Genomic DNA, 17,255 nt, shown 5'->3' with positions numbered 1-17,255 from the left:
GGATCGTGTTCATGAGATTGTCAAAAAAGTTCTTCTCAATATGCATGACATCTAAATTATGCCTTAGCAGATGATCCTCCCAGTATGGCAGATCCCAGAAAATACTTTTTTTGTGCCAGTTATGTAGTTCTCCAACAGCATCTACCGGAAAACGCTCATGTCCACCGACTTCTGGCGTCCTTTCTGCACCAAAATCTCTTAGTTGTATCTTCAAATCTTTCCCACAAATTTCCGGAGGTGGACTGTCAAACACCCTCTTGTTCTTCGTAAACAAATTCCTACTCCTACGATATGGATGATCAGGTGGTAGGAATCTCCTGTGACAGTCAAACCAACACGTTTTCCTTCCGTGCTTTAGTTGGAAAGCATCAGTGTTATCTTGACAATATGGACATGATAGCCTTCCATGCGTTGTCCATCCAGACAACATACCATATGCTGGAAAATCACTTATTGTCCACATTAGTACTGCCCGCATTTGAAAGTTTTCTTTACACGAAACATCGTATGTTTCAGCACCTTGAGCCCATAGTTGTTGCAACTCATATATTAGTGGCTGAAGAAACACATCAAGTGATCTCTTAGGATGCTCTGGTCCGGGAACGAGAATCGAGAGAAACAAAAACTCTCGTCGCAAGCACAAGTTTGGGGGGAGGTTGTATGGTGTAAGAATGACGGGCCATAGAGAATACTGTCTTCCACTCTTGCCAAACGGACTGAAACCATCAGTACATAATCCAAGGTAGACATTTCTTCTCTCATACGCAAAGTCGGGATACTTTGATTGGAAATGCTTCCACGCTTTTGCATCTGAAGGATGTCTGATCTCACCATCTGTTGAGTGCTCCGCATGCCATCTCATTGGTTGCGCTGTGCGTTCAGACAGATACAACCTCTGCAACCTTTCCGTCAAAGGTAAATACCACATCCTTTTATATGGCACTGGAACTCTTCCAATTGTATCTTTATAACGAGGCTTTCCACAAAATTTGCATGTAACCCGCTGTTCATCCACCCTCCAATAAATCATGCAGTTGTCGCTGCATACATCTATTACCTGATACGATAAACCAAGACCAGCTACGAGTTTCTGAACCTCGTAGTATGAACCAGGAGCTACATTATCCTCGGGTAGAATACCTTTTACAAAATCAGCAATCGCATCCACACAGTCTTCAGCCAAATTATAATCTGTTTTAATGCCCATCAATCTTGTAGCAGATGATAAAGCTGAATGACCATCTCTGCAACCTTCGTACAATGGTTGCTTTCCAGCATCCAACATATCATAAAATCTCCTAGCTTCTGCATTGGGTAAATCTTCCCCTCTAAAATGATCATTTACCATCTGCTCAGTACCTACACCATAATCTACATCCGTTCTAATTGGTTCTTCTAATCTAACCGCTGGCTGAGGTTCACTAGTACTACCATGTTCATAATCAGTTTCCCCATGATGATACCAAATTTTGTAACTTCGTGTAAACCCACTCAAATATAGATGAGTCCAAACATCCCACTCTTTAATAACCTTTCTATTTTTACAATTAGAGCAAGGACATCTTAACATACCTGTTTTTGCTTCCGGTTGTCGGTGAACTAACCCCATGAATTCAGTTATACCTCGTTGGTATTCTTCCGTAAGCAATCTCGTGTTCGGATCCAAATGAGGTCGATCGATCCAAGAACGAAAATAATTTGAAGAAGACATATTTTTTATGAATCAAATTCGTGTGTAAATAGAGTAAGAGGGAGGATGAAGATATGAAGTGAATGAAGAGGAAGAGGAGTGCTTGTATTTATAGTTTAAATCCTGCCGACATACCGAGGAAATTCCGACGGAATTCCGACGGACAAAACTAGTTCGTCGGAATTTCCTCGGAATTTTGTAAAATCCCCCAACGGCTCTCCAACGGCTATAATATTTCCTCGGAATTCATCGGTTTTTTCCGAGGAACAGAGTTTTCCTCGGAATTTCCTCGGAATATTCCGACGGACTGTAGTTTCCTCGGAATCCCGTCGGTATATTCCGACGAAATTCCGAGGAAACCCAATTTTGTGTTTCCTCGGAATTTCCTCGGAAATTCCTCGATATATTCCGAGGATTTCATTTTCCGTCGGAATGTCCGTCAGAATATCGCTGTTTTCTTGTAGTGATGGTATATATAAATAGGCTATTTGCAAAATTGACTCAAAATTCAAAGTCAACCACAAAACTAACGTATGTTTTTTTTGAAAATTTTATTTGCCCTATTCATCCCATAAGTTTAGATTATTCACGAAAATGCCATTAAATTTTTTTCTTTCGAAAATGACACTTTTACTCTCTCAACCTCATCATCTTCAAGTATTTACAAGATTGACATTGCCATCAATACACCAACCACCGTAAACAACCATTTTGAAGCTCTTAATGCACCTAAAATCAATTTACACTCATTCTTTCTTAATTCTTATGAACTAAAAACAACGTCTTTTTCACTATCTCACCATATTCATCCAAAAAAAATTCAAGATTTTGATTCTAATTTTTAATGGTTCATAGAGCCATTGAAGCTTACGATTCTTGGTGGGTCACTTTCGTTTGAGCTTCTGTGTGCTAAGGAAGTTATCTCACTAATTTAAGGTATGAAATCAAGATTTTATCCAGATCTCTTCGCCAAGAAGACTTCCGGGTAAGTCTTCTAGCTGTAGAAGACTTACATCGAAGTATTCTGGTCAATGCAGAGGTTAGTTTTGCAATTGACTTTTAAATGTATTTTTAGAGACCAGTTATATTGAAGTCGTCCATTTTTGTTTGTTTAATAAAAAATCTCGAGAAAACCAGAGATGACTTCCATGTAAGTCGTCTACGATAAACAAGTTAGTTTTGCATTTGACCGGATTGTGTCAGAAAATTGACTTTTCCTGGACGACTTACACATAAGACGTCCAGTAGAAAACCAAAAAAATCAATATTTTATTATAACTAGACGAATTCCATGTTAGTCGTTTCAGGTTAGTTTTGCAATTAGAAAATAAAACTTAAATATTTAATTTTTTCTAGACTACTTACTTGAAAGTCTTCCGCTCGACGACTTACACGAAAGGCGTCCAAGATTTTATTCCGAGATTCTGGTCAAACCTTGCTTATCTTGGACGACTTCCGTATAAGTCATCTGACTGAAGACTTCCGTGTTAGTCGTCTAGAAAAAAAATATTTAAGTTTTATTTTCCAATTGCAAAACTAAGCTGAAACGACTAACTTGGAAGTCGTCCAGGAAAAGTTAAATTTTCTACACAATCTGGTCAAAGGCAAAACTAACATGTTTATCACACAGAAGTCTTCTCCAAGCACACAGAAGCTCAAACGAAAGTGACCCACCGAGAATCGTAAGTTTCAATGGCTCTATGAACCATAAAAATTTTAGAATCAAAATCTTGGTTTTTTTATGAATATGGAGAGAAAGTGAAAGGGATGTTGTTTTTAGCTCATAACAATTGAGAAAGAAGGAGTGTAAATCGATTTTAGGTGCATTAAAAGCTTCAAATTGGTTGTTCATGGTGGTTGTTGTATTAATGACAATGACAATCTTGTAAATACTAAGATGATGAGGTTGAGAGAGCAAAAAAGCTATTTTCGAAAAGAAAAAAAATTATTGGCATTTTCGTGAATAATCTGACCTTGTGGGGTGAATAGGGCAAAATATATTTTCAAAAAAACATAGGTTAGTTTTGTGGTTGACTTTGAGTTTTATGTCAATTTTGCAATCATGGATCTGGACCGCGGACCTGGCCCGTAAAAGACTGTTGTGGAACGGTATTGAGACGAGATTTTCTAGGCCCATAAATTTGTGGGCCTCGCAGGACGGGTCTTTACGGGACTGGGCCTTTTCTGGGATGAGCCGAAACGGGTCATGCAGGATTACATGGACCCGCATTTTTTTTTTCATTTCTTATTTTACCTGAAAAAATTGAGAAAGAGAGTGAGAAGAAAGTGATTCTTGTGACTTTCCCCCAGAAATCATAAGGAGTTCCGGCGATGATGATTCGAGCTCCGATGATGATGATTCGAGCTCCGGCGATGACGACTCCAGCTCCAGCGATGACGATTCGAGCTCTGGTGGTGTTTTGATTTGGTTTTCTCTTTTTATTACACACAACTATGAATTGCTTTATTACAATGTGATATTTCTTGTTTAAGTTGATTGGTTTTGTTTTCAGTACTGTGAAGTGGTGTTTTTGTTAAATTAAATTTGGTTACAATGGTGTTGTTTAGGAGAAAAGTTAGTTGTATATCACGTCACTTGTATAATTTGGCAAAGTGATTCACGATTTTTTTTGCAATCCAAATAATTAAAAAGAGAGATGGTTTGATGAAGACATACAACACTTGAGCCAAATTATTACAAAGACAACAACTCAATCAGATTCAAACTTAACAAAAGCTTATGCAAATAACAAAAGAAGGCTTTTAACTCAAAAACACAAGCACAAACGGAGCTTTGTAGCATTGATTTTGATAAGGCTTTAGTTAAGCTTAATGAGCTCTCTTCAATTCTCTTAGACAACTCTTCAGCTTGAACATTCATGAAAAAAGCTGTAGCAGGAAGTTTGATAAGGAAGTGTCCCGCGGATCGGCCCGTGAAGGCCTATATATTATGCGATACGGGTTTGGGCCGGCATTTTGAAGACCACAGCCCACGCGGGACAGGCCCACTGTGACCCGCTCGGCGATTAACCTGCCACAGTATGAGACGGAACGGGATGGGTAAACCTGGTAGCACTATTCAATTTGGGCAACACTTTAGGAATTAACTAGACGATGTAATAATGATTAGTTAAGAGTACTAGATCGTTTTTCCGCGCAACGCGCGGATAATTGTTTTTAAAATTTACAATAAATTTTGTGGTGTGAAAATAAAATAATTCAGAATTTTTATGTATATAAGCTATGTATTATGTAGGGCATAGTATATGAGGGTAGATATGCTCTGCTTTGTTGTTGTTTGAATGTTGCATATATTTTTTCTTCCATTTTTTTTGTAATACTTTTTTTATTAGTTTACTAAAATATCAAAACTGAGTTTAGAATACCAAAACAGCACAGATGATGTCGTGAAGTTGGTTTTAGCTGTGTTTCCTTGATTATTATCTTCTCAGCCGTAGATAGAAGGTGTAGTTCTAACTCATGTATTAAACTTGACACTTATCTTTCCTTTGAAGTTGTTGATAATTTTAAAGAGTTAATTAAGATTTTGAGTAATATGTTTGAACCTAGTAAAATTTTTATGATTACATATCCAATTTATACATGTATGTAAATTTTGTTTCATAAATGACATTGTTTGATATTTTTCTTCTTATTACAAAAATTGTGTCATTTTCTAATTTCAATATAATTTTAAAGGTTATACCTATTTTAACCTTAGTATTTATTGTAAAAAATGTTTGTAATCCTTAAAATACTTTAATATCTCAATAAATATTAGTTAAACAGAAGTAATTATTGGGGATAAACATGAATTTAAATCATATTTTAATTTGTGTGGAAAATGTGAATGAAAATTTAGTAAGAAAGAAATATAGTATTTTATTTTATTTTAAAATTTATTTTTTTGACCAATTTTAACTGATTTTCTTTTACTGTTTGTGCTTAAATTATTAATATAAATGGATAATTTTAGACAGTTGAAAAATGGATAATTTTAGTTTTAAATTTTTTTCCATTATATGTTGGAGATAAAGTTTTTGTAAAATAAATTTTAGCTATATGAAACTAAAAATAGAAAAGGTAATTTGTTGTTATTTTTATTTCATGATTTTTTTAAGTGTTGTTCATGTAATATAATTTATTTAAAATTTCTATTTTAATTAATCATAATTTTATAAATTAAATATAGATATTAGATAAAAATATTATTTTTTGGTTCAAAACTATCGCCTAACCGTAGTTTCAATATTTTAATTTAAATGTATATAGTTTAGGATTTTAGGGTAAGGGGCATTTACTTTTTATAAGAACTAAACATAAAGATTTGGAGTAAAGTCAAATTAATTTTTTATTATTATATCTACAATCATAATAAACGGGTTTGTAATTATATATTTTTGTCAATAGAAACACAACTTTTAGATTCTTTTTTTTAAACCAACTTTAGATTCTTATATTTGAAGAAAGTATTCATGACATATGTCATATTTTCAAATATGTAGAGTTCATGGAATATTGGTAGTAGAAATTTTCAATTGATAATTTAATATCATTTGTTGTTTAGCATAATATCATTTGTTGTTTTAGTAAAACCCAAAGTAATAATAATTTAAAATCGCTTTACATTTATAAAACCAAAATTTATTATAGTAACATGACTAAATAATAAAGTAGGTTGGAGTTGTTATTTTTTTTTTGTTGATTTTTTCTTATAAGTGGGATACTGTTTTAGTATATTGATTTTTCCCTTAAATTTTATAATATTTCTATAATTTCTATAGGTTTAGTTCTAATTATTATATAAGAAATATAATATGAAAATGCTTGAATTTTAATAGATAAAAACTAATTATTTAACGTAAGAAAATTACTACATTAAAAATTGCTCATTTTGTTTTATAAATATTGTCAATTTTAAAAAGTATGCACACCTGCATATATAATTAAATTCAAATTCGAGTATATCTTATAACATACATAAGTTTACATAAAACATAAATAAAACTAAACAAAACTCATCTTTAAGATGTGTAAGTTTAACTACAACACGTATATATGTAGTCTTTGTTAACATTAAGCAAGTTTTAGATCAACAATAATAGGTTTTACAGAAACTATATAGCCTGCTTGTGACAGTAATAAGCATGAATACAGATAACCATAAACACAAAAAAAACAAAAGCCAAACTTATCAAAATCTTTTATTCCCATTCAATCATTGAAGTAGCTTTTTGATGCAAGTCTTGATCCACACGGTGCTAGGTGGTGTTATGATGTATTAGCATTTGGGGATAGTCTTTACGAAGTATGGAACACCACGCAAAAGAAAGGTTCCTCAAATAAAAAAATTCCTGAAGGTCAAGAAGCATACATAAAACCGATACTTTCCAGAGATACCGCACAAGGTTCTAACTATGAATGTTAAGGCTAGGAGCGAGAGTCTCACAGAGTGTGGAGTGTTGTATTTTTGACCAAGTGCATCACCATTTTTCACCACTTGAACACCAAGCGTTGCATGAATCATAGACGGATACACATCTCCTATATCCAAGACGCAGGATTAACCGAGATGAATCCCATCACAAAATCTGAATGAGCCTCTGTGATTTTCCCTACTGCTGCAGTGTAGTCTCATGTAGCAAGGTTACCAGCAGACCGTTGCAAGTCTGTTCGCTCCTTCCTGCCGAAGAAAATCAAAACCAAGAGAAGTCGTTCAAATTTAGTAAACTATCCCGAAGATACTCAAAATTATCTGCATAAAACAAATAAGATAACACTCTGCATATGGTTTATTAAGACAGTTTGTGATTGTTTCTAAAGTTTTGTACCTACTAGACCATTCTTCAAGACACTCGTTGTCCTTGTGGTGATCAAACTCGTGAGTCATTCTGCCTAAAAAACCTCTTTTAGTACACGGAAATTCGATTGTCTCTAGTGTCTACACAAAACAAAGTAAGCATACATGTGGCCTGGGAAACATAAGTGGTGTTGAGTGATCATGTCTGCAGTAATAGTCAAAGAAAGAATCAGAAAATATCAGCATAGTGTGTGAAACATAAGAAATTCCAATTTATAATGCATAAGGATGATCTGTCTTAACCTTAAATGATGTATCCAAGATAAGCAGATCTAGTTGTCCACCACCAGATTTTGATATAACTGTATGCTCCAAAGACAATAGCGTCTGAGATATCTTCTTTGAGAGTAAAAGAAAAACAATACCCACTAAGCAATCTGTTACACTTACTGTACTCAGTGCAGGGAGGAAAGCGTGAATCATCGAATATATAAGCCACTCTTGATTTTTCTCCAAAAAAGAAACCAAGACGGACATAGTCTTCTCCATGCATCACCGACGGCATAACTAATGATGGAGATTCCACATAGATGCAGCAGGGAGGCATGAAAGAGGCTTTGATTAACTTGATGGAAGTGGCCTGAATGATAAATTTGCAGCTAAAACATGGCTTCTCATAATCTTCTTTGATTACTCTCCAACCCAGTTGTTCTACTCACCTTGCTTGTTGGCCTTTTTAAGTTTCACTTGAACTAAATACGGAAACTTCACAGCAAGGCTGTTTTCAGAAAAGCATGAGATTAAACATCTAAAATGTCAGACATAAATTTCCAATGCCATAAAGATGTCATTATTACCTATCCCACTGCAAAAAAAAGTTGCTATTCATAGCACATTGTTATAGCACGTTTCACTGAACTGCTGTCGTTGATGAGTGAATTTTTTTTCTAGTATAGGTTAGCATTATATAAATGCTATGATAGAGTTTTGCTAAGCGGGAAGCTAAAATTAGCTTTTCCACGAAACACTTAGTAAAAATTAGCTAATATTTTCTGTTTTCCCTCTCTCTAATCGGGGTTCCCTCTCTTCTCTCTCATTTTCCCCCTTTCTCGACAAAACTCTAAGAGAAATCAATCTGGATTCTCCATCTCCTTCTCTATCGTTCTCTCTCTGTTTCCATCTCTGTCTCGATTCTCCATCTCCGGTTCTCCATCTCCGCCTCGATTCTCCATATCTGATTCTCCATCTCCTCCTCGATTCTCCATCTCCCCCTCGATTCTCCATCACTCTCCTTCATCGCCGCTTCTCCCAGCTCCGATTCAACTCCTGTTCTACATCTCTTAGGTATAGGAAGTCACAATTTCGATATCTCTGTCAGTGTTAAGCTGAAATCGAAGTTTTTTTTTTTTTGCTTTAATTTCTTGGTTGCTTTGATATGTTGGTTGCTTTAATTTCCTGTTTTATTCCAGTTATCTTTTTATTTGGTTGGTATCGTTTCATGCTCTGAATATTTTTGCTATATCATTACATCCTCTGACTCTTATGTGTTATGTTATAAGTTCATTTTGTTACAAAAGGTTTCAACTTAGGTTCGAACACAGCATTATGGACAAAGCTTGGGTACATCTAAACAGGTAATGAGCTTAAGCGTGTATCTCATGTTTCATTTGGTGATTACTGACTTAACTTGTTTAATTTTGTTTTTCTTTTGATTGTTAATGGCAGAGTTGATCCTGGATATGAGAGAGGGGCTTCAAAGTTTGTCCGGGATGTGGCTTCAGCAATGGGAGGGGTTGATGTTATTGTATGTCCGTGTATTGACTGCCGTAACATAGTTCGACATTCAGCAAGTGTGGTACTTGATCATCTTGTTACTAGGGGTATGGAGGAGGGTTATAAGATGCGGGCTGATTGGTATCTACATGGAGAGTTGAACGCAGAGGTTGCTGATGAAAGCAAAGGAAGTGAGTGGAACGATGAGATCTATGGGTTGTTCAGAGCTACTGAGTGTTTTGATGAAGAGTTAGCTGGTATGGGGAATCTATCTGATATGGCAGAGGGAGAGGACAAGAAAGAAGATGAGTTCTTGGCAAAGCTAGCTGACGCTGAAACACCATTGTATCCGAGCTGTTCAAGCCATAGCAAGTTATCTGCAATTGTTTCGTTGTTCAGATTGAAGACTCAGAATGGATGGTCTGACAAGAGCTTCAATGATTTGCTAGAGACCTTGCCAGACATGTTACCTGAAGAAAATGTCTTGCACGCATCACTCTATGACGTGAAGAAGTTCTTGAAATCATTTGACATGGGCTATGAGAAGATCCATGCTTGTGGCAACGACTGCTGCCTATTCAGAAAGAGGTTCAAGAAACTCGATAAGTGTCCTAAATGCAAGGCTTCAAGGTGGAAGACTAATGTCCACACGGGTGAGACGAAGAAAGGCGTCCCACAGAAAGTTCTCCGTTACTTCCCTGTAATACCAAGACTGAAGAGAATGTTCCGGTCTGAAGAAATGGCCAAGGATTTGAGGTGGCACTTTACCAACAAAAGCAGTGATGGAAAGCTGCGTCATCCTGTTGATTCTGTGACATGGGATCATATGAATGCCAAATACCCTACGTTTGCAGATGAAGCAAGGAACCTGAGGCTGGGACTTTCAACAGATGGATTCAATCCATTCAACATGAAGAACTCGATGTACAGTTGCTGGCCTGTTCTGCTAGGTAACTACAACTTACCTCCAGACCTGTGCATGAAGAAGGAGAATATCATGCTTTCTTTGCTGATTCCTGGTCCACATCAGCCTGGTAATAGCACAGACGTGTATTTAGAACCCCTAATCGACGATCTTAACACTCTGTGGAGCATTGGAGAGGTAACATACGACGCTCTTACTCGATCAGCTTTTACACTAAAGGCGATGCTGCTTTGGACAATCAGCGATTTTCCAGCTTATGGGAATCTAGCAGGCTGCAAAGTAAAGGGAAAAATGGGATGTCCGTTATGTGGAAAAAATACAGAGAGCATGTGGTTGAAGTTCAGCAGAAAGCATGTGTATATGGGTCATAGAAAGGTCTGCCACCAACTCACAGTTTTAGAGGAAAGAAGAAATGGTTTGATGGAAAAGTAGAACAAGGGAGAAGGGGAAGAATACTTACTGGGCGTGATATTTCTCAAAATCTGAGAAATTTTCACAATGATTTTGGAAATTTCAAACGGTCTGGCAGTAAGAGAAAAATGATGCAGGGTTCAACTGATTTAGGGTCTGATATTGAGGGTATGTCGAGTGAATCAGATGAAGAGGAAGAAGTACTAGTAGATGAGGATGAGTTATCTAGATGGAAGAAGAGGTCAATATTCTTCAAGCTACCTTATTGGGAGGTAGATTATTATTTCATTTGCTTAATTTTTTTTTCCTCATCACTGTTATTTTCTTAACTTAAATATGATGTTTTATTTCTCATGTGTAGGAACTCCCGGTGAGGCACAACTTAGATGTAATGCATGTGGAGAGAAATGTTGCTGCAAGCTTAGTTTCAACGTTGTTGCACTGTGGGAAATCTAAGGATGGTCTTGCCGCTCGTAAGGATCTGGAGGAGCTTGGTATTAGGCCGGATTTGCACCCTAGAGTGCAAGGAAAAAGAACCTATCTCCCTCCAGCACCGTGGTCTTTGTCCAAGCAAGAAAAGAAGATATTTTGCAGGCGTCTATTTGACTTCAAAGGGCCAGATGGATATTGTTCTAACATATCAAGAGGTGTCTCGTTGGATGACTGTAAAGTCTCTGGTCTGAAATCACATGACTACCATGTTTTGATGCAACAACTTCTGCCGATTGCACTTAAAGGGTTGCTGCCAAAAGGACCGAGGCTTGCAATTTTTAGATTATGCTCTTTCTTCAATCTGTTGTGTCAGAGAGTGATTGACATGGAGAAGCTTCTAGTTATGGAAGCTGAGATTGTTGAGACTCTGTGCTTGTTTGAAAGATACTTTCCTCCAAGTTTGTTTGATATCATGCTTCATTTGACTGTCCATCTAGGAAGAGAAGCTCGGCTTGGTGGACCAGTCCACTTTAGATAGATGTACCCGTTTGAAAGGTAGATAATTATGATTTTTTTTCATTCTGTTACAAACATATCCAAAACTGACATTTATTGATTTGATTCAGGTACATGAAAGTCCTCAAAGACTTTGTTAGAAATCCTGCAAGACCAGAGGGCTGCATAGCTGAGTGCTACCTTGCTGAGGAATGTATCCGGTTTTGCAGTGAGTTCCTGAAGAAAACAACAAATGTTCAAGAGAAACAGGATAGAAACACAGAGTATGAGAACAATTCTATCTTAGAGGGTCATCCAATAACCACTGCTACTTCAGTAAGTCTCACTGAAACGGAAAAGAGGATTGCTCATCTTGCTATCATCCAAAACATGGCTCTGGTCGAACCTTATGTAGAGTAAGTATAAATTTATCTTTCATTACATAGTTTTTACTTACAATCAACAACTTTTTCTAATTTATTTCTATTTTGATCTGCTACTAGTGAGCATCTACAATATTTACAAGACACAGATGGAAGGTGTCGGCGAGATGCATCAACGTTATGGAGTATGCATACTAAGAATTTTGCTTCCTGGCTAAAAGAGAAGGTACTGAATTACATTATACAATTCTCCTCTTATAGACTGCCTACTTGTTATTGACTTGTTATTTATTTATCAGGTGCCTCTTGATTCTGCAGAACATGACGACACACTTAAGTGGATAGCTTATGGTCCACGTTGTTCTGCGAGATCATATACAGGATTCATTGTTAATGGGCAGAGGTTTCACACAGTGTCAGTTGATAGGAAAAGTCAGAATAGTGTGGTCTATTATGAGGCTACAGCAGTGTGTAGAGCTAGTGCAAAAGATACATCACAGGTGGTAGATTTAGTATCTTACTACGGCAGGGTGACAGACATCATTTTGATCGACTACAATGTCTTCTATGTTCCTCTGTTCCGATGTCAATGGGCAGTTAAGGGTAATCGAGTAAAGATCGAAGATGGTTTTACACTTGTGAACATGAATCAAAGTCAAGCCTCCTTTGCAAGTGACCCTTACATTCTAGCATCTCAAGCGAAGCAAGTGTTTTACTCCAGAGAAGATGAGTCATCAAACTGGTATATTGTCATGAAAGGTCCTTCTAGAAGATACAGTAAGGAAGATATTCAAGAGGGAAATGCAGATATTGGGCCATTACCGTCAAATGTTGACTTGGATGTTGACATTGATGATGCTGAGAATGTCAGAACTGATTGTGAAGGGATATATGTGTGACGAAGTTGCCTTATTGACATTGATGATATCATTGCTTGTTTTTGTTTTTGATTGTGGTACTTGCTTGGTCATTGTCTGCTTGTTTGGTTGTTTCTTGTTTTGAGGTTGTAGTGTGATTGTTTCAGTGTTCTGTTGAGTATGAAGTTAACTATGTATTTCTTATTATGTTTCAGGTGAATTAAGATGGGACGTGCAAAGCAGACTAAACGTGGAAGGAGACAATCAAAGAAGTCAAAAAAGGCAGATGATGACGAAGTTGAGTTCGTTTGTACAATCCAAACACATGAAGAAGAACATGAAGAGGAACGTGGGCAGCGACAGGAACAGGAAGAGGAACATGTGGAGGAACGAGAACCAAAAGAGGAACATGAGGAGGAGCAACAACAGTAAGAGGAGCGTCAACCAGAGCAACATAATGGCGACGAGCCTGAAGGTGAGATAGAACATACTCAGGAGGCTGAAGGTGGAACCTCCCGTAAGAGAAAGCGTGGTCCAACAATGATGAGAGACCTAGCCAAAGATCCAAATACCAGAGTTCATGTCGATTTCACTTTTATGGGAGAAGCTTATGGTCCTGGTTCAGTCAAGCTATCTTCATATTTGGGTCCGTTGGTAAGGGAGCACGTGCCTGTTACAGTTGAAAATTGGAAAAAAATTACTGAAGAAGTGAAGACAGTGCTTTGGAAATCAGTCCAGGTGACAGTTTCTAAACAATAACAGCATGTATATTTCTGAACAGACATCAAGTTATTGATTATTGGTTGGCTAACTACGTGTGCAGGCAAGGTTTGAACTTGATGAGGACCACCAAAGGGTTGCAGTTCTTAAGCAGATGGGAGCCTTGTGGAGATCATCCAAGTCACGTCTTGTTACCCAAATCAATGAAGCTGAAAATAACCAACAAAGGATGAATCTCAGACCTAAGAATGTTAATCCAATTGAGTGGCGCAAATTTGTGAAGCTAAAAACAAGCCAAGAATTCAAGGTATACATTCTTAGATGGAACTCCCATCGCTATTACTAACTAGATTAATAAGATCGTTATTACGAAATGATAGGTTCTGAGTGATAGCTACAAAGAGAGGAGAAGCAAACAGATTCCTCACACTTGTAGTAGAAAGGGAATGGTTAGACTAGCAGAAGAGATGGTAAGCATATTATCTCAGATTTTGGTTTCATTTTTTTATCTGTAGACAAGGCTGTTGACATATAATTTTGCAACAGAAAACTAGTTCTGAAGACAAATCTGAAGTGTCGAGACTTAAAGTCTGGGTGAGGTCACGTACAAGAAAAGATGGAACTCCCATCAACACAAATGCTGCTGAGAAGATTGTAAGTTTATAACATAATCTGTTCCTCCTATTAATCCTGGTCGGTAGATAGATATGCTTATAACTTTTTCTGTTAATTGTAATGTGGTATACAGCAAAAGGCAGCTGAGATTTTTAAGGGTGGTAGTCAGAGTGGAAAAAATCTGGATGAAGATACGCTCATCCAGGTCTTAGGACCTGATAATCCTGGTCGTATGAGAGCAATGGGGAGGAATATTAGTAAGACGAAATTAGCTTGCTTCAATGTCAACCAGAAGTCAATTTCTGAAATGCAACAGACACAAATTCATCTCATGCAAAAGGTTAATGAGCTACAGTCTGAACTTGCGAAAGTAAAAAACCAGGTTAGTTACATCTCCAAGAATACATAAAGATAAGTGCTTATCACATAATAATAAGCTTTGTGTTGGGTTTATGTTACAGAGAGATGACAATGAAGTGGGGGAAAACTCGGCTGCAAGAGTAAGCAATTTATATGAGATCAATGGCATTTTTTTCTACTTTACACTATTCTTATACTTTAACAACTAACATTTAACAGAGTGTGAACAAGATACCACAAAAGAAGTGTCTTCTCATTGACTGGGCTGATGAAGATGGAAACGTTGCTGAGGGTCGTATCATTTCTTCTGACCCTGAAGACATAGTGAATGACAGTCGATTAGGTCCTAATGATGTTAAAGTCTTGGTTGATGAAGCTACTGAACCTGAAGCATTCCTCTGGAGACCTGCGACTAACATGTGCACAATTAAGGAAGCTGTTGGTCATATTATTGCATGGCCGAAGAAAAAATGCGTGGAACTAGGTCTGGGGCTTGAACATGAAGACATTGCACCACTGCTAAATGTTTTTCATTCTTGCAGTTACATAGTTAATAAGGTCATGATTTCGCCTATGATAACTTCTTTTTCTGAATGTGTTTGATAGGGCTCAAGAGCAAATTCTCTCAACAAATGCAAACTTCTGGATTTGTGTGATGATAGTGTAGTTGTTGGTGAAGGGCGTTGGCAGACAAAAGAACCAAAAGCATTGGTTAATGGACTTCCTCTAGGACCTAAAGCAGTTAAAGTATTCTTGGATGTTGTACACGAGCATGAAACATATTTATGGAGGCCTACGATGGATCATTCCTACCTGGAGGACTGCTTACATTCTTTTATGTCATGGCCTGCTAGCAAAGTTGTCTTTGACAATCCACCAGAAGCAACAAGAGGACAATCTCCTACGGGTATGAAAGTTACATCGGTTGGTTATAAGTCGCCTACTGATACAAGTGGTAGAAAAGGTGCAAAATCAGGAGCAACAACATCAATTCATACTGAGGAGTCTCCTGCAACTGATCAGGTAAATTTTTAACTTATATGTTCAATCATCTGCTCAGATTAATATATGTGTTTTGAATTGTGTGCATGTCTATTGTAAAGTGTCAGCTTAAGCATGGATCTCAGACAATGAAACAGAATCAGAAGTGCAAATTGATGGACATTGGTGAGAGGAAACAAGTTGTTGCTGAAGGTCGTATCCATTCAACAGACCCAACTCAACTGGTCCACTTTGTGCGCTTGGGGCCGAAAGCAGCTAGAGTGTGGGTAGATGCAGTGCTCGTAGATGATGCAGAAGTTTGGAGGAAATCAGATGAAATAGAGAGTTTGAAAGATGCACACGGTTCATCAATTGCATGGCCAATTGATAAATTGGTCATATTTTAAGCTGCTGTAAGTATTATGTTTTGTGTGTTTAAACCTGCATATGTAATTGCATAACTGATCAGAGTTTTCATTGTTGCAGCAGCTAAGGGAATGAAGAACTTAGGTCCAGATTTAGCTAGTGTTTAAGTTAGGCTAATGAACTTGATGTATGATATTATTGCTTATGACTTTGGTTTGTGTTTTAGAACTGCATCAGTAACACTTATGTGTAATGACTTATGTATGTCAAACTTATTTTATGAAAGGGTTAGTTTGTTATGAAGTTTCTGCTTTTTTTATTACAAATTTTCGAAAATGCAAATTCATAGCTCGTGAACAAATAACAATAGCTAAAAAAAACAGTTATGCTTGTAAAGCATAGCATTAAATATTTCATATAATGTAAACTATCATAATATATTTCTAAGCTATTAAAAACTTTAGTAAAGCACTTATCCACAGCAATTACCAAAATAAGCTATTGCTATTGTAGACGTCGCTACCATGGCACGCAATACGTATCATAATCAATTTGTAACAAAAAATAATTGTGCCGTAGATTCATTAATAACATCAGCTAATTAATGCTATCGTAAACGAACATTTCGTAGCATCAAAGAAAAACGCTATTGTAAGGGGGCTACATATGATGGCTGCCGTATACACAGCAGTTGTGAATTCGCTATCAAAACTCTAACATAGCATATAACCCGCGCTAACAATGAGCATTTTTCTTGTAGTGTCCATAGCATATTGGCTTACGGAAATTGGAGTAAGATCTATATCATTGGTAGGACTGAACGGTTGCACGGTACATATATCATCTAAGCAAAGGACACTGTCATTTTATTGTCTCTAGCGTCTACAAAAAAAAGTAAGCATATATAAACAATAGAAGGAGAAAAAACTCATAATCTCTCAAAATAAAGCTAACCGGGGTGTTGTGGGATCTTGTTGCAGTCACAATGAAAGAAGGATTTGAAAACATCAGCATACACAGTAACACAAAAAAATTCAAAGGTATAATGAATAAGGATGATCTGTGCTATCTTCTATAATGTATCCAAGATAAGCATATCCAATTGTCAACATTTTGATATTGATGCGTGATCCAAAGGCAATCTGAGATATCATCGTTGAGAATATCAAACACACACGCACTAAGAAATTAGTAACGTTTACCATACTCGGTGCTTGGAGGAAAGGAAACAAAGACAGACATAGTCTTCTCCATTCGTCACCTACATCATAAATAAAGATTGAATCTCTACATAGATCAAGCAGAGATCACTATTTCTGAAGAGGCTTAGAGTAACATACTGGAAGTGGCGTGAATGAGAAGTCTGAAGCTACATGTGGATTCTCACAATCTTCTCTGATTGGTAATTGGTTTCCAGTAATGAAATGGAATCACATCTCAGACTATT

The 17,255-nt window shown here is 36.8% G+C and overlaps 3 protein-coding genes across 6 annotated transcripts; all 3 read left to right on the top strand.

The window, feature by feature from the left end:
• Positions 1-2,189: 2,189 nt before the first annotated feature.
• Positions 2,190-11,569, top strand: LOC125582215. Its single transcript, XM_048748791.1, has 4 exons — positions 2,190-9,124; positions 9,216-10,563; positions 10,737-10,871; positions 10,961-11,569. Exons 1-4 carry the CDS (start codon positions 9,033-9,035, stop codon positions 11,567-11,569), a joined length of 2,184 nt encoding a protein of 727 aa, XP_048604748.1. The 5' UTR covers positions 2,190-9,032.
• On the top strand, positions 10,587-14,975 carry LOC111207003. Of its 4 annotated transcripts, none has more exons than XR_007319502.1 (6): positions 10,587-10,871; positions 10,961-11,942; positions 12,030-12,135; positions 12,209-13,504; positions 13,590-14,601; positions 14,681-14,975. XR_007319502.1 is itself a non-coding variant. In XM_048747808.1 (4 exons), the coding sequence occupies exons 2-4, from the start codon at positions 11,662-11,664 to the stop codon at positions 12,806-12,808; spliced, it is 987 nt and encodes a 328-aa protein (XP_048603765.1). In that variant the 5' UTR covers positions 10,587-10,871; positions 10,961-11,661; the 3' UTR covers positions 12,809-14,651. The 4 variants fall into 4 exon arrangements, 1 of the variants encoding a protein (XP_048603765.1); XR_007319503.1 differs by lacking the exon at positions 14,681-14,975 and having other exon boundaries at positions 13,590-14,140; positions 14,235-14,651; XR_007319501.1 differs by lacking the exon at positions 14,681-14,975 and having other exon boundaries at positions 13,590-14,651.
• A 20-nt stretch (positions 14,976-14,995) lies between these two features.
• On the top strand, positions 14,996-16,973 carry LOC125575348. The gene is made up of 2 exons (XM_048747809.1): positions 14,996-15,484; positions 15,565-16,973. The coding sequence occupies exons 1-2, from the start codon at positions 15,260-15,262 to the stop codon at positions 15,847-15,849; spliced, it is 510 nt and encodes a 169-aa protein (XP_048603766.1). The 5' UTR covers positions 14,996-15,259; the 3' UTR covers positions 15,850-16,973.
• Positions 16,974-17,255: the final 282 nt, after the last annotated feature.

The sequence above is a fragment of the Brassica napus genome, chromosome C2, assembly GCF_020379485.1.
Source record: "Brassica napus cultivar Da-Ae chromosome C2, Da-Ae, whole genome shotgun sequence".
Lineage (NCBI taxonomy): Eukaryota > Viridiplantae > Streptophyta > Magnoliopsida > Brassicales > Brassicaceae > Brassica > Brassica napus.
The sequence above is the reverse complement of the archived record's forward strand: the minus strand, read 5'-3'. Positions and strand labels throughout refer to the sequence as shown.

Coding starts and splice junctions, on each gene's coding strand:
- LOC125582215 (XM_048748791.1), top strand. CDS start 9,033: ATGTGTTATGTTATAAGTTCATTTTGTTACAAAAGGTTTCAACTTAGG. Junction 9,125..9,215: donor GCTTGGGTACATCTAAACAG/GTAATGAGCTTA, acceptor TGTTAATGGCAG/AGTTGATCCTGGATATGAGA. Junction 10,564..10,736: donor TGTATATGGGTCATAGAAAG/GTCTGCCACCAA, acceptor AAAATGATGCAG/GGTTCAACTGATTTAGGGTC.
- LOC111207003 (XM_048747808.1), top strand. CDS start 11,662: ATGAAAGTCCTCAAAGACTTTGTTAGAAATCCTGCAAGACCAGAGGGC. Junction 11,943..12,029: donor CTGGTCGAACCTTATGTAGA/GTAAGTATAAAT, acceptor ATCTGCTACTAG/TGAGCATCTACAATATTTAC. Junction 12,136..12,208: donor CTTCCTGGCTAAAAGAGAAG/GTACTGAATTAC, acceptor TTTATTTATCAG/GTGCCTCTTGATTCTGCAGA.
- LOC125575348 (XM_048747809.1), top strand. CDS start 15,260: ATGGATCATTCCTACCTGGAGGACTGCTTACATTCTTTTATGTCATGG. Junction 15,485..15,564: donor AGTCTCCTGCAACTGATCAG/GTAAATTTTTAA, acceptor TCTATTGTAAAG/TGTCAGCTTAAGCATGGATC.